Below are 22,887 nucleotides of genomic sequence, written 5' to 3'. Positions count from 1 at the left end.
TAAATGCCTTTTATCTTTGCTATGCACGCTATTGAATACTGTCTGCTTCGAGCCTGCCTCTGCCTAACTTGTTGACCTCACGGCAGTGAAGACAGTCATTATTTGTGTTACATCTTTGAAGTGAGGGCTTATCATAGGCATTGAAGCAACCGAGAGAAAGTAAGTTAACTATTGCACTGTGCACATTCCCCTACTTGGCATCATTAGGTCACTGTGGCTGGCTGTCGTCCTGGCTCGACTGGTGAGTTTTGTATTCAAGCTCCCTTCTGCTTTTGTACTCGAGAGTGTTAATATTCATCTGACTCGAGGAGAAACCTCTGTTCATTACCATTCGAGACTTTTATGCCTCTAGAAACTGTCTACCTGAGAATGTCCCTGAGCCAATATGTGTTGGTGACTTGGTTCTATCAGAAAACAGATTTGTCTTCAACACCTGTTTAGTTGGTGTCAAAGAGAAACCCAACCCTCTTCCCAACATTCAGTGATCATAAAACTATTATTCTCACGAGTTTAACTTCTATGTACCGACAATTTTCAGCTGTAAGATTTACCTAAAGCTAGCAGCTATAGCCTATATAGGTAGTCGACCGTAAAATGGATTCGTAACCTGAAAAATAAGGCAAGTTTTTGCTACAAGCAAATGTCTGGAAAGATGAAGATTTCTGAAGGCTAAAGTGAAAAATGCAGAACAAAACTGCTATAGAGGATTACCATAGAGGGACCAAATTAGACTAGAAACTGGAACTTCATTAATAGCATTTAAGATCAACACTTTGCTACCATTGAAGGATGGCAAACAACAACATAATACCTAACATAGTTGATAGTACTTCCACAAGTCGGGGGTTGGGAGGGTGAAGTGTACGTAAACCTCACCCTACCTTTGTAGGGTAGAGATGTTTCTGATAGACCCTTGGCGCTTAAGAAAATCGTTTTTCTGAACAGATTTGAAAGAAATTCTAGTGTAAAAAGTTGTGATGAAACTATTGAAGAAAGAAAGTACCGACAGTCAAAATCTAATCTTTCAATTCAGAACACACTACGTCTAAATTTTGACTCTGTTCATGCTTGTAATATTATCGACATGGTAACAAACTAGCTAAAAGTAAGTCACAAGAGCAACAACCACATTATTGTTTTTAGCTAATTTAATCATATGAATAAACAAACTCCTTAATTACCTTTTTGAATTTGCCAATAAAATACGGGATTTGATATTTATGGGTTTCGACAACAATCTCAAGTAAATATATAATAACTGGATTTACAATCAAGTATTATGTCTGTTGAATATAATTATCTTTTAAATGTTTCTCAACATATGTTTTCTACACTAGACAAAATTAGGGGTGAGTTCTATCCATGTCTCACTAAAATACCACCGAGTAGTGTTGAAGATAGGGTATACATAGGTCGATTTGATTTGGTTATTTCAATGAAATTAATTAGTATCTACTGCATTTTCCTTTTCTAAACACATTTATTTTTTCTAGTACTACATCCAATTCCTTCTACATTTTGCTTTGATCTTTTTAGTTTTTCGATGTCCTGCAAATACTATTATTGGATTTAAATTAAGAAGATAAATATAGCTTATAAGTTAAAAAAAAAAGTCTTTTACTAATATATGGAGGCACTTATCCAGACATTAAATACTTATGTCCTTAATATATTTGTCATTTTTTAAAAACTTTAGAGCAATATTTTTTCTTATACTCTTAGAAAAAAGATTTTAGTTACTCGACGTTAAATTCTTATGTTCTACCTTAATTTTCTTATATGATTTATGGATATGTGGATCCTTCGGAACATATTTTTAGTAAATATTTAACAAATGGAATAACAACTTATTTATCTAGGACATATTTTTTTTCCCCAATTAATTTAGTAACTTATTTTATAAATGGGCTAATAACTTATTTAATACATGGGTTAAAATGGTCTAATAGATTTAATTGAAAAGAATATGTCCCATAAATCACATAACAAATTAAGGTGGAACATGAGGATTAATGTTGTAGTGATTAATATGATCCTTTTTTAGAGTATCAGGATAAATATGACTTGAAGTTACAAGAAAAGAAAAGGATAAATGTATTGAGGACACGAGCATTTAACGTCATAGGGGTAAATATAACCCTTTCTGAGAGTATAAGAACAAATATGACTTTAAAATTAAATGAAAATAGCAAATATGTTGAAAAAGTATAACAAAGGCCAAATATAACATATTTATGGAAGTATAAGAATAAATATGATTCTTTTCTATATTGTAAAATTATTTTTTTCTATCCGTTATTAAATACCCTCAATAAAAAACTTGACTAAGTCTGAACTTACATCGAAAATTTCTAGAGTAAAGTGCTCCCTAATTTCAGTAAGTCATGTAAGTGTCCAAATTGCGTCAATTATTTTGTGTCCAAATTGCCTTATAATACTATTTTCTTATTTATATTTAAATATTGAAAGATGAAAATAATTGAGAATCTTAGCTTTTTGACAGTGGATGTTAGTCAATTTTATTTATTTATTTTCAAATATTTATGTCGATTTTTTAAATATATAGATCAAAACAGTTAACATTGATTTTTTTATTTCGATTTTTCTCGATTTGATTTTCTTAATCATAATGATCCATTTTTTTTAAACATCAAATCAAAGTACCAATCAGTTTCTTTCTTCATTTGATTTGATTTCTTTTTAACTCCCTTAATCTAAAATGATTGAAGTCTATCTACTTTTAATAGAAGATTTTGAATTAAAGAAAATAAATAATATTTTGATAAGAAGAATTTTATGATTTTATTATATTCGAACTAACCAATTACTATAAAGTAATTTTATAGGATGCTTTTGAATATCGATCTGTTAAATCGGAAAGGAAAATGTCACACTAAAATAATTGTTTTTCAATTCTTCCCATGCTTGTACCTTCTTGTTATCCTCATCATTATTGGTACCATACATTATTGTTCTTCTTTATAAAATAATAAAAATAAAAATCGATCATATCTTTACTTAATATTATATTCATCGACTTATTCAAGATTTTGTAAATAGCAATTCTCGATCACATGCACAAATTTATTGAAGTTATGAACCACCAACAAAAACCTTTAAATATATAGTTACATGGCCATACGCAATATAAATCATTAAAAATCGAATTAGATGGAGATTTGTTGTACCAAGATTTGATTATCATATCATATTGAAATTTGAAATAACGAATTGAATATTAAATACCATTCAATCATAATGAATTAATTATTATATATATGAGTAAGATTAATAAATGATTTGAATATCTGATTGACTATGTCGATAAATCCACAACTCAAAATTTAAAAGTGGAGGTAATCTAACTTCTTTACATGATTTCTCTAAAAGCTAACATGTACCGTTGGACAAATTATGAACATATCTTTTCCTTCAATACGTAATTACAAAATCAAAGTTTGATTAACTTACCCGAGTTTGATTTGCTAAACTAAATATTTTAAGAGTTCACTATTTGATATTTACTTTGAGTTATGAATTATCAAATACCAAACGCTAAATACTCTATACTCATACAAGCACCAGGAAAATATTAAAGAGTTATTTTATGAAATAATGAAACTTGAATAAGAGATATTATAATTTTGTTTTTCTAAAAGATGAACAGATTTTAATTTCATCAAACTATTATATATATATCCCAAAGACAAATTAGCAGTTAATCGTTAACCAAAACTTAAGTCTTACTAAAAGTTATGTCAACTTGGAATATTAAATTTTACTTTAACGTTAAGTATAAGAAAATAAAATAAAATAAAATAAAATAAAATTACAAGTTGACTTTTGGGTAGAAAATATAGATTTACTTTATATTCCTTCTTTTTATGTTAAATAATAATAAATAATTAAATATTATAGCAGTAATTCGTGTTTGTCAAAGTTTTAAAATAATAATAAATTATTTATTTTTCTTAAAATTTGATCACAAGCTCTCTAAAGTCTAAACTAATCATTTTTCCCCTTCAAAAGAATAAATACTTATGACTTTCCAAAAAATTATAAAGCATGCTATTAATTATTTTCCTTTAACAAATATAATATCAGTGAAATACCAATGTGATTTATAAGCGAAATCTGAAGAGAATGATATATATATAATTTTCGATAGATACTTGCCTCTTTTTCTTTAACAAATAACCAAAATAATTTTTACTATTTTTTTGGTTCCTAAGAATACTTATTAATGGCACTAAGAATTCCATGTCGCCCTTTTTTCATATATATATATATATATTTTTTTTTTTTTTTTTTTTTTTTTTTTTAAGGAACTTATTATAGGGCCACGCAATAAGAATCAAGAAAACGTAAAGGACTTAAACGACGTCGTATTCATCAAATTCCTTTACTCTTACGAAATCATTTCTCAATTATAAAACAAATAATTTCAGCGTTCATCTTTATTTGTTCATTTTTGATTTGACATATTTCTTTAAACACAATAAATAAAAAACAATTTTGTTACATCACTTCTACAAAGTATAAATAAATTTAGATACAAAATAATAAATTATAACTTTATTTAAATCACTTAATATTTTTAGTATATACTACTAGACAAGTAAAAATAAACGGAGAGAAACGTCATAGAAACCTATCCATGGTGAAGGACTCCAAGAACTTTTAGCCAGTGCAGTAAACACCATTGAAAATTGAAAAACTTCCCATAAGTTCCATTAAAAAATCATTTTTATATTCATTTTTCTGCATATATCATCATATAGATACACTGTATTGTTGTATCTATTGCTTTTGCTTCTAAGAAACCCTTATACACATTAAAGAATACTACTAAAAGATTCAATTTTTTTTGCAATCATCACTTCTTTCTTGTTCCAATCCATTCAAGAAGAAGGTTAATCTGTCCTTTTCACTTCTTTTTTTCAAATACCCTTTGTTCAAGACTCTTCCTTTAAGATGGCTTCTATAACACCCTTATCTCAATCTCAACCCCTTTTGGAGAAAACTCAGTTTACAGTTTTGAACAAGCCTCAAAATCAGTTTTGTTCAATACCCTTTTCAAGATTCACTCAAAGTTCTAATCTTTCTTTGAAAAAATCAAGGATGGTGGTAGTTTCAGCAACAACTGCTGCTGAGAAATCTAATAAGAGGTATCCTGGTGAGGCTAAGGGGTTTGTGGAGGAAATGAGGTTTGTGGCTATGAAATTGCATACTAAGGACCAGGCTAAGGAAGGGGAAAAAGAGCCTGTAGATCAGCCTTTGGCTAAGTGGGAGCCTAGTGTTGAAGGGTACTTGAAGTTCTTGGTGGATAGCAAATTGGTTTATGATACTTTGGAAAGAATTGTGGAAAAGGCTCCTTTTCCTGAGTGTGAGTTTTTCTTAACTTATGTGCATCTGTTAGAGTTCTAATATGTTGTTTTGTCTGGTTCATGGTATTGATAATTGAAAAACTTGACAATTGGTAGTATGTTATACTCTTTTAACTTTGGAAATTATGGAATTTTGAGATGAGTTTTTCAATTCTGTTGGTACCTATGCTGCTTTTTGGTAATTGATTCTTTGACATCCATTAAGGTTCTAATATATTGTTTTGTTTGGTTCATGTTATTGATAATTGAAAAAGCTTGATGGACTCCTCCTTTTGTGGGAATATATTATACTCTTTAATCAGTTGAGGAGTAGTCTCCGATCCCTCATTTTCTTCTGTTGTAAACAGAAAGTTCCCAGTTGCATAGAAAATATGTTTTGTAGATTCTTTACTTTTTGGTATATTCCATGTATATGGCCAGTTTGACCATGTTTATGAATGAATATACTAATACTTGCACTTGATCAAAAATAATTTGTACTCTTTAAACTTTGGAGATCATTGTGGAAAAGGTTTTTTTGGTTTCTATTGGTATTTCGGAGCAACATGATAGAGCAAGGGAATTGTTGATAGGTGATGGTTTTATTCAATGGGAGGACTGAGTGTTACCTTTTCTTTTCTTTATCTTTCTCTTTGGAGAAATTTTTCTATCAAGTTAACCTATGAAGAGGACATTGCATTTTGAGTGCCTTTTAATAATGCGAAAGAAGTTTTCTTTTCAGAATTGTATGTTATGCTTAGATGGCCCAAGAAGGATAGCCAAACCTCTGATTTGGGATCGAATAATAGTTAGCATCGAGCTGCTGTGACTCATTATTTGTTTTCTGAATAATAGAGAAGTTAAGTTATGAGTGAAGTACTGAATTTGCTGATGTTTTTATAACCAATCGGTGGCATTTCAGCTTTAACTAATGACCCCAGGGCTGGTCTTCCATGCTTCCTGTTTCTTTTGCTTTGGTTGTTTCAGCTTTATGTTTAGCAATGCTTTTTCACGAATGGAGTTTGCAACATAAATTAGTTTAATTTGCTCTACATACAAAATACTTCTGGCAAAGACAACTGATACGTGCCTTACAATTTCCAAGCACACACTCTCCACATAGATGCATAAATTAATGACTTGGTAGAAAAACAGAATCTTAGTGCTATTTCATTTGACTACAGATGCTGAGTTCAGGAACACAGGATTAGAAAGGTCTGAGGTTCTAGCAAAGGATTTGGAATGGTTTAGGCAGCAAGGTCATGCCATCCCGGAACCGTCAACTCCTGGTGTCACCTATGCTCGTTACTTAGAGGAGCTATCAGAAAAGGATCCTCAAGCATTTATTTGCCATTTTTACAACACCTACTTTGCTCATTCAGCTGGAGGCCGCATGATAGGGAGAAAGGTCAGTGATCTCTTCTTTTAAGTTTTTACTTTTTAGTATTATTCCGCATTGTTAGTCTGATACACAGTATATAAAGCTAGAATTTTATCATAGAAATATGGAATGAACAAAAGCTTAGATGGTTCTAAGTCATAATTTGAAGGGCATCCTCCGATGACACCCAAAGATGTGACTTCGACACTTAGTTGGTCAATGAGGTGGGAGGAGAACCACGAGGTATCAGGTTCAAATTCTAGCAGAGTGGAGACAAAATATTAGGACCATTTAAGCCTTAGTGGGCAGAGTTACCCAGTACTGTGCTAGTGGGAGGTAGTAGGTACTCGGTGGAATAGCCGAGGTGCTCGCAAGTTGGACCCGACTTCACCGCCATAAAAGGTTTTCTTTTTTTGAAGGGCATCTGAGGCAACTCATGTGAAGAAGACATTATTTTTGGTTCTCAATAAACTCAAGTCATTACACCCTTGTATAGATTCATATCTCTTCCCCTCTTCGTATTCTGTTTTCTGTTTGCCACTTGAGTTGCCTTTCATAGGCCTTAAAATTTTCTTAATTACATTTTTCTCTGTTTACCATATTTCCATTCATCCACTCATTAGTACTTCAAATTTGATGGATAGTTGAAATGTTATAGGTTCCTATCTTTATCATCGCTTAGTCTCAAAATGGCAAAATCAACTTAAGTCCGTTGAAATTATGATTACAGTAACATAATTGCATAGTTTTATTTCTTTCCTTCTTCCCTTCTTAGAGCTAATAATGTTACAAGGAAAAGGCGGTTACTTGTGGACAATCATGCTTCTTCTTTCTTTATAGGTAGCTGAAAAGGTACTCGACAAGAAAGAGCTGGAGTTCTACAAATGGGACGGCGACCTTTCTCAGCTGCTGCAGAATGTTAGGGATAAGCTGAACAAAGTTGCAGAAGTAAAATCCTTAGCCTCCCTCTTGCCAAGTTTTCAACTTTTTAAAACAATAATCATTCTTTCATCTTACTCGTTTTCATTGATGGGGTTAACAACTTAACATGATCCATTTTCGATTCTTTTGCTCAGAACTGGACTAGAGAGGAGAAGAACCATTGCCTGGAAGAGACAGAGAAGTCATTCAAGTTCTCCGGGGCCATTCTCCGTTTGATATTCTCTTGATGCACAACTTTTCGCTTTGTTTCCTTGTTTTAACTTGTACGTTGGATGGTCGAAAGGTCAAATTTATGTGAATATTTGTGTTTCTTTTCGCTTTTATTCTGTCTATGGTGTATAAGAACTTGATTATAATTCAAGTATTACATCATTATTCAACTCTCAATGTTGCTGCTGCTCAACTTTATGGGGCTATCCAACCTCATAGAAACTTGGTTGAAGTTATAAAAGTAGAAATTCCACATTTTCTATTTTCTCTATTAAAATGTGGTGCTTGTGTATCGTATTTGACCTAAGAAGCATTGTATAGGTTGGAGTTCTTACCTTATTGGTGACTCGTTTTTTCAAAAAATATCGTCCTATTTATATGATTGACTGATAATATTGATTTATTAAAGTACAAAATTAATTTTTAGCTTACATTGATGGGATGAAATTTGTCCTAATGCAAAATCATTTCATGCTTTATTTCGACGACGACAACAACATGGTTTAACCCCACAAGTGGATCCGAGAGGGTGGTGTATATGCAGTCTTATCTTACCAAATGAAGGTAGAGATGGTGTATATACTGTCTTATCTTACGAAGGTAGAGAGACTGTTTCTAGCGGACTCTCGGCTGGTTGACAAATAATGGCTCTTATTTAATGATTTGAAACTGTTAACTTTCTGACCATTTGATGAAGAACCACTTCTTGATTCTACTATAGATCAAAGGCTTGTTGAAAAACTTATATTCCTTTTAGTTTTGTTTGACTGATTTTGGCTTGATATGAAACTTAAGAATTAAAGAAGACTTTGAATGATGTAATTCTACATTAAAGATACGTAGAATGTACCAAAATGTCTTTTTATCTTGTAATCTTAAATATGCCATCAGTCATATGGAAAGTTTAAATAAGAAGTTGCCAAAAAAAGGAAATAGACATTCTTTTTGGGACTAACAAAAAAAGTAGAGTAAGAAAAACAAATTGAAATGGTGATCTACTTGTGATGTTCAGATCAGCTTGTGTATATCTCGACTACTTCTCCTCGATCTCATATCTCACTGATAATGCCTTAGCAACAGTTAATGTTGGTCTGCAATAGCCCCAATGTTCATTCAGATAAACTCCAATTATGGAATAAGATAAGCAAATGATCAACAAATCAAAAGTCTGAAAGTCTTCAATCCTCAGCTAACATCAGTCTGAATCAGAATCACTTCCATTTAGTTCACATTCAGCTGTAGCAAAAAGAACATAAAGGATCAACTATACATTTGATATACGCAAAGTTGAATCGATTTTGGTTCATGTTTAGTACAGACGGAAAGGTCAAAAACACACCTTAAATATCTGGTTTTTCGAATTTTATATCTGAACTATCAAGTGTGTGAGTTTCCTACCTGAACTATCATCAACTATCAGTTGTTCCCGTTTCCTACCTGAATGATGGGGATGTTTCAGATAGGAAAAGGGAACAACAGATAGTTAAGATGGTGTTTTGATAAATAGTTGGTGATAGTTCAGGGAGGAAACTCGCATATCTGATAGTTCATATATGAAACTCGAAAAATGGGGATACTTTAGGTGCATTTTTGACCATCAACTCTTTAATATATAACTTCAAAATTGTTTTAAGTTTCGAAGGAAATTATTGTACTAACCTGAATCGTTGTAAGAACGAACGTCCACAGCTTTGCTTCCTAGGGATTCTTGCTCTTCTTGAATAAGCACAGTAGAAGCCAAGAGTTTCGCAGTACAGTTCTGTAACTCGATTAGTTGTAGCGAGTAAATATCAGCAAACTCAATAGGGATCTCCTCCAAATGAAAGCAATGTCTGATCACTAGATGCTCAAGAGCAGGGAAATGATCATTTGTGGCTTTCCAACATTTCAGATTTGTACCTTCAATTAGCAAAAACTTCAACTGTGGAAATCTTCCTCCAATTGGACGCCATTCTAGGCCACGACAAGCATTTGGTTTCAGCTTCAACACCTCAAGGTTAGGCCATTGCCCTATGATGTTCAACTCCTCCCATGATAGGCGAGTTCCGACCAGTTTTAACTTCTTCAACTTTATTGGAAAATGTATTGCACTTGGTACGTAAACAGGCGATTTATGGAATCTTGAACTCCAGTGACTTACCTGGTAACGATCAACTTTAATACTCAATGTTTCTAGCTGATGCAGATCAACAAGATGACAGAGGTCCATATCTTCTTCGTCCACTCCATAGTCACACACGTGCCCCCGAATACATAATTTCTTAATGTTTTGAAACCTTGAAAGGATCTTCTTAGTGCAACAATAAGGAAACAAGCCCGAAACAGACTGTATGTTTGGCCAAAACAAGTTCGTCTCTCCATCAATGGATGAACTTGGAGGATCTGGCAAATAAAAGTTCCTGAGTTTCAGGTGCCTTAATTGTGTTGTTTCCCAAATTAGTTCCGGGAACTTAATAAATGAAATAACTGGCCCTCGAACGATGAATGTTTGTAGATTCAGTAATCTGCAAAGTCCTCCAGGTATGCCAAAAGAATTACGAGTCGAAAAGGATAGGTACCTCAACAAAAAGAGACTAAGTATCTGCAGGGGAAAGCTTGAGAAGTACATTGAACTCAAGTCCAAGACTCTGATTAAATTCAAATGACCAAGCTCTAAATTGGAATTGTTACTGAAAGAAGGTGCAGCATACAGGAAAATTGATCGAATTCTTCTCAAGGGACTCTTATCATCATCGGTAGGCGTCCTAATCAACCAGCAAAGTTTATGTGTAAGGGACCTAAACCAATGCTCATCCTGAAACTCGACATCAGTTTGTTGACTTTTCTGTATGCTAATCCATCTAGATCCCACACGAGGAACGGATTCTGTTTTATCATTTCTGATAAATAAAAAGTTTTGGCTTTGTGCTTCTCTCAAGCATAACTCATGGACCAGATCATGAATCCTACATGTCTTGATTTTTCTTCCATCTGCACTTCTTTTGCTAACTAAAACTAGACATCTATCCACGAGATCCTGCAAACGGTTTTCAGCCTCTTCTTCCAAGTCACCCTCCACCTTCAAGAACCCCTCAGCAATCCATAATCTCACCAATCTCTTCACTGAAATTTCACTGTCTCCTGGAAATATTCCAAAATACAGAAGGCATGCTTTTAAGTCATTAGGCAAGTAGTTGTAACTCAATCCGAGCACGCGTAGACATTGTTCATCAGGATCTTTCGTTACAAACGACTTAATATTCTCAGCAACATTCTCCCATTCTTTTTTTGTTCTCTTTGATTTGGAGAGAAGCCCAGCAACCATGACAATTGTTAGTGGTAACCCTTGACATTTGCTTGCAATTTTCTCCCCTATGGTCTCTAGTTCAGGCGCGAAGCTTTTATTTGCAAACGCCTTGCTCTTAAAAAGGTTCCAACTCTCATCTGAATTCATGAGATTCATCTTTAAAAGAAGATTACTTGAACTAGCGTAAATAGCTACCTCAGTATGACGGGTAGTCAACAATATTCGACTTCCATTATTATCAATTGGAAAACATTGTTTTGTGTCATCCCATGCTTTATTGCTCCATATGTCATCTATGACAATAAGATACCTCCTACATTTCAATTTTTTCTGTAGTAGGTCTGCTAGCTCTGTCTCATCTCTGCTATAGACTTTGTCATCACTATTGATTATCGACTGAAGAAGACTTAGCAGGATTTCTTTCACATTGTATTCTTTAGATATAGTAGCCCAAGCGCGAGCATCAAAATGAGACTGAATCAAAGGATGGTTGAAGACTTGTTTTGCTAAAGTTGTCTTACCAATGCCTCCCATCCCAACAATTGGGATGCCCTTTAGTTCATCTTTAGAGCCTCCTTTGAGTTCTTCAAGCATCCTTTTCTTTTCCTTGTCACGTCCCACCATATTGTTCGAAACTTCCAGATTAGGTAATTTTTCTGAGCTACTTGTATCTCGTAACAGGGACAACGTCGATGCTTGGCTACCTTTATGATGTTGAATCTTTTTCGACTCTTTTTGAACACGGTCAATGTCCTTTGCTACTCGTTGCAAGCTCTCACAAAGTTCCTCATGTGCTTTTCCTCTCTGCATTTCATCTTCTGCTATCATAGCTTCTCTTAGTCCAAATTCAATTTTGTCTTCCGCGACATTTGCAAATCCCTTTATCCGTGCTTCCAGCTCTGTCATTGCCCTATAATCACTGATTTGTTTCTCAGAGTTCTTGAGAAATGCTTCTATAGAACTGACTTTTTTATGAAGCTCTATGATTTCTTCTCTGTGGTCAAAAGTAAGGGATAACATTGGTGAATCGGACGTCAACAGCAGTTCCATTGTTCTTATAAGAGATGCTATACTTGCATAGGCCATAGGACTTGAAAGCTGCAAGTTGTAGGACAGTAGTGTTACAATTACACGATTTGCGAAGTTGTGAAAAGAACAATAACAACAACAACATACACAGTATAATCCTACAAAGTGGGGTCTGGGGAGAACAAAGTGTACGTAGATCCTCAAAAATTAGTGCCTCACCAACTATATTTTGAAAGATCCGAGCAACAGATGTCAGTAACAAAGTGGATTCGTATCACTACCTCGGAAGAGGATTATACATAGCTACAAAAATTCATTTTTATTTTATTTTTCAAGTTCAATCAAATGACAAGAGCGGATCTAGAGCACAACGTACAGGTTCACGAAACTACGCAAACTGAGATATTTTAAGAAGAAATCCTACTAAATATCTATAAATATTTAACTTCAAACCTTAAACTCGCCTCTAATTAACCTTTCAATAGCAGATTAACAATATTGATGAAATATTTTACCTATCAACCAACAACAACAACATATGCAATGTAGTCCCACAGAGTAAAGTCTGAGGAGGTAAGAGCGTACGCAGACCTTACCTCTATTCCAGAATTGAGGTAGAGAGGCTGTTTTCAATAGACCCACGGCTCAATGACAAAAAATTTACCTATCAACCAAGTTAATATATTAACTTAAGATTACATACAATGATAAACTTCAAATTCTGAATTTGCCTTAATCGAGAAAAGAGATTGGAGATATGGCATACCTGTAATGGCGAAAAGTTGAAATGTTGACTGCAATCAAAATTACCTAGTAAGTTCTATATAAAGAGAAAAAAAAAGAGTTGACTTTATAGAGATGGGATTACAAGAGTTGACGTTATAGAGAGGTGATAACTCCAATAATTCCACCTAGGGAAGTGTGTTAATCAAGAAATGAGAAACCAAAAATAAAATATTACAAAATTTATATTAAGTTTTGACATAAACGTGTAACACACGTTCCCAAAAACTAATAGTATATGTAAAATTACTTGAAAATTTTCACTAAACGTTTGACAAATGAATACACATGTATTTAGTCCAAAATACATGGATCATTTAGCAAGAAGAAAATATATTTACGTACATGGTATTATTAAAACAACAACATAAAGCAGTATAGTACCATATACTGGGGTCTGGGGAGGGTAAAGCGTACGCAGACTACCTCAAAGTTAGAGAGACTGTTTCCGATAAACCCTCGACTCAAGAAAAACAGTTCAGAAAGAGATGCCCTATTATTGAAAATTTAGAGAAATTACATCTCCTTGGAAGCCACAGAATAATGCTAAAACATAGTAATGTAATGGCAAATTTAAAGTTTAAACAGTATGAAAATGAAATCCTTCAACTTCAATCCTTCTTCTCTTGAAGTACTCCTTAGCTAATGTCAGTCTGACTCAAACGCCACTCCCGCACTTTAGCTGTAGGAAAGAAACACAAAAGGTCAGTAGTAGTTTTACACAAGTCACAACTCACAAGCATCCAAAGGCGGATTTCAGTTATGCTTTTGATCATTAGTCATATAGGAAAGAAGCATCAACGGTCAGTTATACGTTTATAAAGCCACAGACATCTTATATCAGCCACAGGAGGACAGGTGTGAGGTGGAATGGAATAAAATTCAGTAACCTTAAGAAATATGTACTTACATGAGATATGAATATCCACTGGATTGTTTCCGATGTCTTCTTGTTCTTGTTGAATTCGTGTGGCAGAATCCTCGAGATGGGGCTTACAGTCCTTTAACTCAATTAGTTTCAGTGAGCTGGTTTCTGCAAACGCAATTGGTATCTCTTCCAACTCAGTGCAATCTATAATCATGAGACGCTCGAGGACAGGAAAACTGTCATTTGTGATGTTCCAGTACTTGAGAGCACTGTTTCTAAGAAGTAGAATCTTCAAGCGAGAAAATCCTCCTGAAATCGGATACCATTCTTCGCCTACAGCATCAAATATCACCTTCAGCACCTCAAGGTTAGGCAATTCACCTACTATATTCAAGTCGTCCCACCTTAGACCAGTTCCGTACAGCTTCAACTTCTTGAGTGTTGCTGGAAAAGCTTTTGCACTTGGAATGGTCACGGGTACGGAATCCTCAAGATCAGCATAAATAGTAACACTCAATGTTTCAAGATGTTGTAGATGGACAAGATTGTCGAAAAGTCTAGATTCTTGAAAACCTTCATAGTCATTATCATCTCCTTGAACTTTTAACTTTCTAACATTCCAAATACCTGATATGACCTCTTTTGTGCAACAACCATGAGACAAGCCCAAAATGGTGTGTATATTTGGAAATCCCAAGTACCTCTGTCCATCAACGGATACAGTTGGAGGATTCGGCAAAATAAATGAACTCAGTTCGAGGTGCCTTAATTGCATTAGTTCCCAAATTTCTTCTGGATAGATGCCAAAGTCACCTGGACTACCATCAACAATGAATGTTTGGAGATTCCATAATCTACAAATATCTGTTGGTATGTCAAAATCTCCTAACAATTCAAGGTACCTCAACCAAAAAAGGCATAGTATCTGGGGAGGAAATCGTTCAAGTAGTACGAAACTCAAGTCCAAAATTCTGAGTAAACTGAAATGAAAAAGCTTTGATTTGAGACTAAAAGTTACAGAAGAACTGTTATTAAAGAAAATAGAACGAGTTCGTTTCAAGAGATTGTTATCAGCATCATCTGTCTTCCTCCTTATCAAATGATGATGTCCCGGTGTAAGAAGGGTCCTATAACTACCAAAGCCACATTTACCTTCTTTAATCTGTCGCTTAAACGGCCCCATTATATGCTTAAACGGACGGAATTTGTTCTTAAACAGCATTTTATCATCTTCATCTTCTGCCTCTAAATCATTTTCATCGACATCCGAATCATCTTCTTCATCTTCATCATCATCCAAATCATCATCGTCATCTTCGTCAACATAATCATATTTATCTTCATCCAAGTTATGATATTCATCCCAATCATCATCTTCATCCAAATTATATTCTCCATCATAATCCACATATACAATGTCATTCATGACAAAAAGGTTTTGCCTTTGAGCTTCTCTCAAACATAGCTCATATATTAGATCATGAACCTTACAATATCTAACTCTTGTTTCATCCAAACTCTTTTCGCTGACAAGAACTAGACATCTATCAATTAGATCTTGCAAACACTTCTCAGCCACTCCTTCCAAGTCTTTTTCAAACTTTAGGAACCCCTCAGCAATCCACAATCTCACCAATCTCTTCACCGACACCTCACTGTCTTCTGGAAAAATTCCAAAATACAAAAGGCATGCTTTTAGGTCACTCGTCAAGTGGTTGTAACTCAAACCAAGCACATGTAAACATTGTTCATCTGGATCATTTGTGACAAATGACTTGACATCTTTAGCAACACTTCCCCAAACTTCTATTGTCCTTTTAGATTTGGACAAAAGTCCAGCAACCACGACAATAGTTAGCGGTAACCCTTGACATTGGTCCACAATTTGCTTCCCAACAGTCTCAAACTCAGATGGTAATGCTTCATTTACAAATGCAGCACTTTTGAAAAGGTCCCAACTCTCAACTGGACCCATGAGACCAATCGGCAGAGAGATATTCTTTGTACCAGCAGAACAAGCTACCTCAGTGTTACGGGTAGTCAACAATATTCGACTCCCATTGTTTTCACTTGGAAAGCATAGTCTCACATCATCCCACGCTTTATCGCTCCACATGTCATCCAATACAATTAAGTATCTCCGACTCTTTAAACTTTTTTGTAGCATGTCTGCTAGCTTTGACTCATCTTCCGTGTTAACCGTGTCATCCTTTTCTTTTGTAGAGTGCAAAAGGCTTACCAAGATATCTTTTACATTATGTTCTTGAGATATAGTCGCCCATGCACGAACGTCAAAATGAGATCGAATGAATGCATCATTGAAAACTTCTTTTGCTAAAGTTGTTTTACCAATGCCTCCCATCCCAACAATCGGGATAACTTTGAGTTCACCAGAGAAACCTCTAGTTAGTTCTGTCATCATCTTTTCCCTTTCATCACGACGTCCCACCATATTGTTCTTACCATTCAGAATAACTTTTGCTGAACTTGAAGCTTGAACAAAATATTCCTCCAATGATTGCTTGGCTTTATGTTGAATCTTCGTAGACTCTTTCTGTACGCGATCAATCTCCTCTGCGACTTGTTTTAGACTATCACAAAGCCCCTCGCGTGCCTTCTTCTTCTGCATTTCATTCTTCGCCATTATAATATCTGTTAATCGCAGTTGAATTGTAATTTCAACACCATCCGCAACTTCTTTTATTTGTGCTTCCAAATCTGTCATTTCCCTAGAATCATTGCTTTTCTCAAAATTCTTGATAAATACTTCCAGGGAACTAACTTTTTCACGAAGAGCGTGAAATTCTTCTCTGCGGTCACAAATTTGAGAATGCATTTGTGAATCGGATGTCAATAGTAGTTGTATTGTATTTAGAAGAGAAGCAACACTAGCATATGCCATATCTGTTGTACTCCAATTATCACCTGAAAGCAAAGCAAAGCAGAGAGATCAGATAATTTTTCAGTCATTGCCATCTCAATTTCTCGATCACTTAGATCATGTGCATTGATGCAATAATCGCGGTGTTCCACACAAGCTTGCACGCGCTTCAACTAATTCCAGAGAAAACATGTTACCTCTCACCAACAGGTACTAGGTTATTCTATCCACCAAGGTTTGGACAGATGAAAAGAAATCACATAATTATAGTCTTCTAAGGAATTTGAACCGGATACCTCATGATTCTCCTCTCATTTCATGGACTACTAGGCTACACCCATGGACACAGGCACTAAAATCTTATCGTACAACAAATGAAATATGAGGTATTGTGATAGATCTAGAATAAGTTTCAACAAATATTGAATAAATGGACATCAAATAAATATTGAACTACAACAAATAGTTATGTTACATCCCAGCTAGCATTAGTACGAACATTGACTTTGACGTATAATTCACAAATTAAAACAAAAAACTAATCTACAACGATGGTATAGATCTTGATAAAACTTGCTTTGAGTTAAAACTTATATTTGTACAAGGCTATGTTGCTCAGACTCTTCAAAAATGTTGTCAAGTGTATCAGATCCTCCAAAAGCATTACATTTTTGGAGGATCTGAGACGGATTCGACAACATTTACAAAGTTTTCAAGTAATAAAATGAGAAGAAGACTAACTAACCTTCAAATGACAGATAAAGGAAAACAGGACTAGTGCTGAAATGTAGCCAGCTACTGCAAAAGAGTAGCATGTACTGCTATATAATACTTAGAGAAAAGAATACAACAAACAAAAAAATATGAATAAATAATCAATTGTTATTCAACAAATGAAGATCAGTACATGCAGAAGTGCTCCCACATGGGTGTTAATATATTATAAGCCACTTAAATTAGCTGTTTTTGTGTCAGATTTAGGATTTTAAGTTCATGAATTTCTATAACAATAATGTCAAGTTAATATACAATAATAACTGGATAAGTGGACTGAATTCCGAGCTAAAAATTCTTATACATTTGATGAATATAAATACATGGTCTAGACCAGTGGCGAATTTATGTGTAAAAATTGGGTCACTCGAACCCGTGGTCCTCCGACTAAACTCGATATATTACTTGTATAATTATTAAAGAACATATTAAATAAACACTTGTTGAACCCGTTCTTAAAGTTACTGGATGGTTCACTGGTTTGACAGCCAGATTTTAACACCAAGGTCCTGAGTTCAATCCCAGCCAGCCACAATTCACTTCTATTTTTTTTAGTAACTAATAACACTTGTTTTTTCAAAAAAAAAAAAATGAAATTCTAAAGCAATGGTGCACCCGTTTTCTTGAAATCCTGGATTCGCCTCTGGTCTAGACAAAGTTAATTGAATTTACATAGAATTATTTCCTGCTATCTGAAGAGACCATTTCACTAAATTATTAAGTATTATTTAAAGAAAGGAAGACTTGGCTATAGAAAATTAGATGACAACTTCAACCAAGGAAATATAATATTATGTCACATCGATGTTATATGTGTTATTATTATTATATGGTGTCTGCAATCATGTTCTCCAAGTAATTAAAGTTTTTACAAATAAAAAAGAAAGAGTTGACTTCACAGCAAGAGTTAGATTTTAGAAGGTTGGCCAAATAGGCTACGAGTAAGGTAAAATAATGCTTATGTTACTTGAAGTGTCGGGGAAGAGTGTTTATCTTTTTTCATTTGAGGGTGTACAATATGTAAAGATATGACACTTGAACTTAACTCAACTCCAAAAGTTAGCTGAGCCTTGGGAGTTGACATCCAACGGCGGTGGAGGTGTGCGGCTTTCATACAGCTGTCACTCTCTCCTTGGTTTAACAATGTGTACCTTCTTAAAAAAGTAACATTATAGCTGCATTTTTAAAAGTTAAAAGAGTGAATTTTTAAAATGTTTTCAGCCGCGTGTACAACCTACCTTCTTTAGACTCGTGAAATTACATCGAGTATGTTATTGACAAATTTGAATTTGATGTTGGGAGGATGTTTAAGCTCAAGGTAAAGAGTTTTCCTGCATTTACTCTATCCCATGGCTGATTTGACATTTTTCTGTACAAATAGTCTTTCTATGTGCTTGTTTTCATAATGAAGCCCTTGTGCTTTTCTTGGCGTCATTGGCGACAATCTACTTAGAGCCGGATGTAGCATTGCTTCTATAGATTCAACTGAACTCAATACGTTTTACACGAATCATGAATAAATATATGTAAAAAGAGAAGGTAAAGTTTTAACAAATATCAAATTATGAAATCATAATATCAGAAGTACAATGAGTTCAATACTGAGAATTTTAGAAACTGAACTCATCAAGTTTAAATTCTGGATTTGCCTCTGAACCTGCCTCTACCTGCCTTCGAGTCTACTCGAGACCAGTGCATCTGAAGTCTACTCATCGAACGTACTCATAAATCCACCAAGAAATCCAGCTCCATTGCAGTCACCACACAATATATCTTTTTTACCTCTGCATTAAAAGAAGTGCAAACATGAAAACATGGCATTGCAGCATTTTTGTTAACTTACTTAGGAACTAAGTACTAATATGAAACCAAAAAGCACAAGTGATAGTACAAGTACCTGCACAGCCAACATAGTCCACCGGCTTTAAACCGTCCGTTGAAATGATCGACGGAGTTAACCCCAACGCCTTTACATTGTGAGCACGCCACTGCACCTGAGAGCGATACAGTGTATAAGAAAAGGAAAGTTCTGAACTAAATCCAAGTTGAAATTGGATTATTTAAGGTCTATGTAAGCAATATGTATGTATCTACTTCTGATGAATTGGAAATTCGATACTGTAATAAGTATGTAACACAATGAATAATCAGCAAGAGTGCAGCATTAGCAAAAGTCTTGGAACTAGACACTTATCACTCAGACGCATCGTAATTCTCACATAACTTTGATGAATAATTTGAGATAAGTTCGTAAAAGAGGTGTTCTCCGATCAAGCGGTCAACATCAAGAGTCAAATTACTACTTGATGCATATAATCATTTCAAGGAAAGAAATCCTAGCAAAAGGTAAAATAGACATTATGTTGATAAAACATATAGCAGTTCTCCGGAAAATGCCGCTTCCTTCATGAGAATTCATTGAACCTGATGCAACAGTTAGCATGTAAACTGAATTGAATATAATCTCCATTGCTACAATGCAATGAACATCCACTAAACAGAAAGACATAATTACAATATTAAGAAATACTTATTAGTCACTTGGAGTTCAAAATGTAGGAGTGTGTTTGTCGAGAGAAGTCCACTGAACCTTATCATTAATGATGAGTGAAAATTCAAAATCAACCAAATATGCATAAATCACTTACCATTTCCTTCACACTTTTGACAGACTATGCTCTTTACTTTTATTTCTTTATCACTGTCAGCGGCCTAGAAAAAAGAGTATAGTGTTAATCTATGGCAAAATACAGCCGAAAGAGAAGCAAATATGGTATATTTAGACCATAAAAGAGGTGAAAGGAAATTTCTGGAGCAAACTGAAGTTTCTATAGAACTCAAGTAAGCCCTTGTGATAACAGGTAGCATTAAGCTTAGAATTTCCATCTTTACGAACTTCTCAATTCATTTATAAGAAATGAGAAATGGCAAAGAGATCCTCGTTAGGATTGGAATTATGCTGCTTGATCCCGTTTCACATAAAGTAGAGTGATGAATTTAATATGATGCAGATGCTACCACATATTCTCATTCAAAGAGTTTTACATAATTGGTTATTTACTATTGTGTGATTGTTTCTCTTCTAAGTTCCAAATCTTCACTCTTCATCTTCATCTGTATACTGTTTAATTTACTGTAATCATTCAGCTGAAATTTGTTGTACCGATTGTAGTAAGTTTTACATCAGAACTTAAAAATTTAGTCACAGTTCTAGGTATGCGTTGGACAAGCATACCATAGGGACACATTTTCACAATGCATCTACTTCTTCAATTAATTATAACGAATACACAGCACTTAACAAGAATACTTGTAACTATGCTCAATTGATGGTACCCCTCGTTTTCCATCTTTTTGGTGCTGCTACCCCTCGTTGTAACTATGCTCATATATGCAGCACTACCCTAGAAAAATGCCTAGAAAATATCCCAACTGTACCTAACTAAGTGTCATATAACCTCCACGCTTGAGTTATATGTCTAAAGGCATACTGGTTCTACAATTACCATCACTGTCTAGGCGTAAGAGTGGATTCATGATTTAAATTTCATCGGTGCAACATTTAAGTTCTTACTACTGACAATAACAGTTTCGAAATTTTGAGTTCAAAATTTAATATTTTAAAATTTTAGTGATTTTTCATGCTCCATGTCTAGCCATTGCTTATGATTGAACACATTTCAATATAACTTTGCACTAATATCTATCCATGGAAGTCCAAAATTACCTTCACTTCTACGACTCTTAAGTTACTCTTGGAGTTGAAGGTAACATCTTTGATCAATTGAATCTTTCTTCCAGCGCAATTCCCATTTCCATTAATTAAACCTGACAAGAATATAAAATCACAACTACATAAAGAATCGACAATAAAACATAGCTACCACTAAGTAAAAAGACATAAAAAGTACAAGAATAAATAGAAACAGGATCATACCTGGTTTATTGACAAGTTAAAGGAAGTTAAAGGGATGAAACAGAGAATTTGCAATTAAGACAGTAAATTTAGTTGTTTCTGAAAATTTCTCCAAATAAAAAAATTGAATCTTTTTTTTGGGATTAACAACATTGAACCCCGACTAAATCCGGATTCAAGCCTACAAGTCTCACATTGGGGAATTTAATATTCTCTACCAAACATGACTTCATATCCAACCTCGAACCCAGGAGTACTTACCACACCATGACAACTTGATAAAAAAATTGGATTTTTGAAACAAAACACAATTTACACAGAGTTGCAGAACCACAAACAAAAAAAGAAACAAGAAACCATAAAAAGGGGTTAGCACCAAGCATTTCACAAAAAACATAAACACTCAGTTAGCAAAAACTCATAAAACCAAGAAGTACATGAACAAAGAGAAATTGAACTAATTGTTTCTGAAAAGGTTCTCAAATTAAAAGAAAGATTCAATTTTTTTGTGGTTCCCCCCCTTAGTGTCTGATATTCGCATTGAAGCCAACTACTGGATTCATGCCAAGAAGTCCCAAATTGGGAAATAAACCCGAGACATCTGTTTAAGTATGAATTACCACTCTTGTTGGTAAAAAAAATTGAGACTTTAAAACCAAACACATTATATTCTACACACAATTGCAGACTCAAAAACAAAATTGAACCAAGAAACCATAAAAAAAGCCTAAACATCAAGTAATTGGCAAAAACACTAACACCCATAAACCAAAAAAAGGTACAAAAATAGCTACAAGAACAAAAAGAAATAGACTATACATATATGTACCTGGTTTATTGAAAGAGTTCAATGATGCTAAAGGGGTGAAACACACAGAATTTGCCATTAAGACAGTTGAATTTCACTTCTTTTTTTGAATTTAATCAGAGAATTAGCTAAAATTGTGTTGGTTTTAATAAAACATGTAACCACAGGTTACTAGATAAGGCTCGTTCTTTTTTTTGGTCTCACTCTCTTTCCTTGTTCTAAATATCTAGAAGGAAATGACTGATATAACCTTTATCCTACCAAGGAAAGAAGTAGTTGTATAAAATATCTAACTCCATCGTTCATTTTAGTTATCGTGCTTACTGCTTACTGAAAATAGTTGGTCCAAAATATTTCATATACAATATGTACCTAACTAATCGTTCTTTGCTAAAAATAAATGGTCTGATCTAGCTCAGTACCTTCTTTATATTTTGCTCTTGATAATAATTATTCTTTAAAAGACATTGATCGATTAGCATACAAACTTAAAGTAAAGAACTCATACAAAAAACCCTTTTTTTGTTTTTTATTTCCAATTCGGTGTCCGAAGCCATATTGGAGCTCTGACTAAATTCGAATCGCGCTTTGCAGGGCCCATTCGGAGGTGGCGCTCCCAATAGCATTTTCTCCATACCCATGG

The 22,887-nt window shown here is 34.2% G+C and overlaps 5 protein-coding genes across 21 annotated transcripts in view; 2 read left to right on the top strand and 3 right to left on the bottom strand.

Moving 5' to 3' along the window:
* LOC125844329 (rust resistance kinase Lr10-like) overlaps positions 1–22,887 on the top strand; it is a 368,189-nt gene that overhangs the window by 106,535 nt on the left and 238,767 nt on the right. The gene's annotated exons all lie outside the window — the stretch shown is intronic.
* LOC125844332 (beta-D-glucosyl crocetin beta-1,6-glucosyltransferase-like) overlaps positions 1–22,887 on the bottom strand; it is a 219,857-nt gene that overhangs the window by 103,953 nt on the left and 93,017 nt on the right. The window lies entirely within an intron of this gene.
* On the top strand, positions 4,721–8,076 carry LOC125844366 (heme oxygenase 1, chloroplastic). Its single transcript, XM_049523671.1, has 4 exons — positions 4,721–5,386; positions 6,551–6,774; positions 7,588–7,695; positions 7,824–8,076. The coding sequence occupies exons 1-4, from the start codon at positions 4,975–4,977 to the stop codon at positions 7,914–7,916; spliced, it is 837 nt and encodes a 278-aa protein (XP_049379628.1). The 5' UTR covers positions 4,721–4,974; the 3' UTR covers positions 7,917–8,076.
* LOC125844326 (putative late blight resistance protein homolog R1A-3) lies at positions 8,753–12,887 on the bottom strand. 3 transcript variants are annotated; one of them, XM_049523617.1, is made up of 3 exons: positions 12,811–12,887; positions 9,559–12,283; positions 8,753–9,135 (listed from the first exon to the last, which is right to left on the bottom strand). In XM_049523617.1, exons 2-3 carry the CDS (start codon positions 12,269–12,271, stop codon positions 9,095–9,097), a joined length of 2,754 nt encoding a protein of 917 aa, XP_049379574.1. In that variant the 5' UTR covers positions 12,272–12,283; positions 12,811–12,887; the 3' UTR covers positions 8,753–9,094. The 3 variants fall into 3 exon arrangements, with proteins under 3 accessions (XP_049379574.1, XP_049379576.1, XP_049379575.1); XM_049523619.1 differs by having other exon boundaries at positions 12,806–12,876; XM_049523618.1 differs by having other exon boundaries at positions 12,730–12,849.
* Positions 19,061–22,452, bottom strand: LOC125844373 (protein BUNDLE SHEATH DEFECTIVE 2, chloroplastic-like). The gene is made up of 5 exons (XM_049523678.1): positions 22,266–22,452; positions 21,248–21,348; positions 20,169–20,232; positions 19,418–19,514; positions 19,061–19,304 (listed from the first exon to the last, which is right to left on the bottom strand). Exons 1-5 carry the CDS (start codon positions 22,321–22,323, stop codon positions 19,226–19,228), a joined length of 399 nt encoding a protein of 132 aa, XP_049379635.1. The 5' UTR covers positions 22,324–22,452; the 3' UTR covers positions 19,061–19,225.

The sequence above is a fragment of the Solanum stenotomum genome, chromosome 11 (genome assembly GCF_019186545.1).
Source record: "Solanum stenotomum isolate F172 chromosome 11, ASM1918654v1, whole genome shotgun sequence".
Classification (NCBI taxonomy): Eukaryota; Viridiplantae; Streptophyta; class Magnoliopsida; order Solanales; family Solanaceae; genus Solanum; species Solanum stenotomum.
This window is presented reverse-complemented; position numbering and strand designations above follow the sequence as displayed.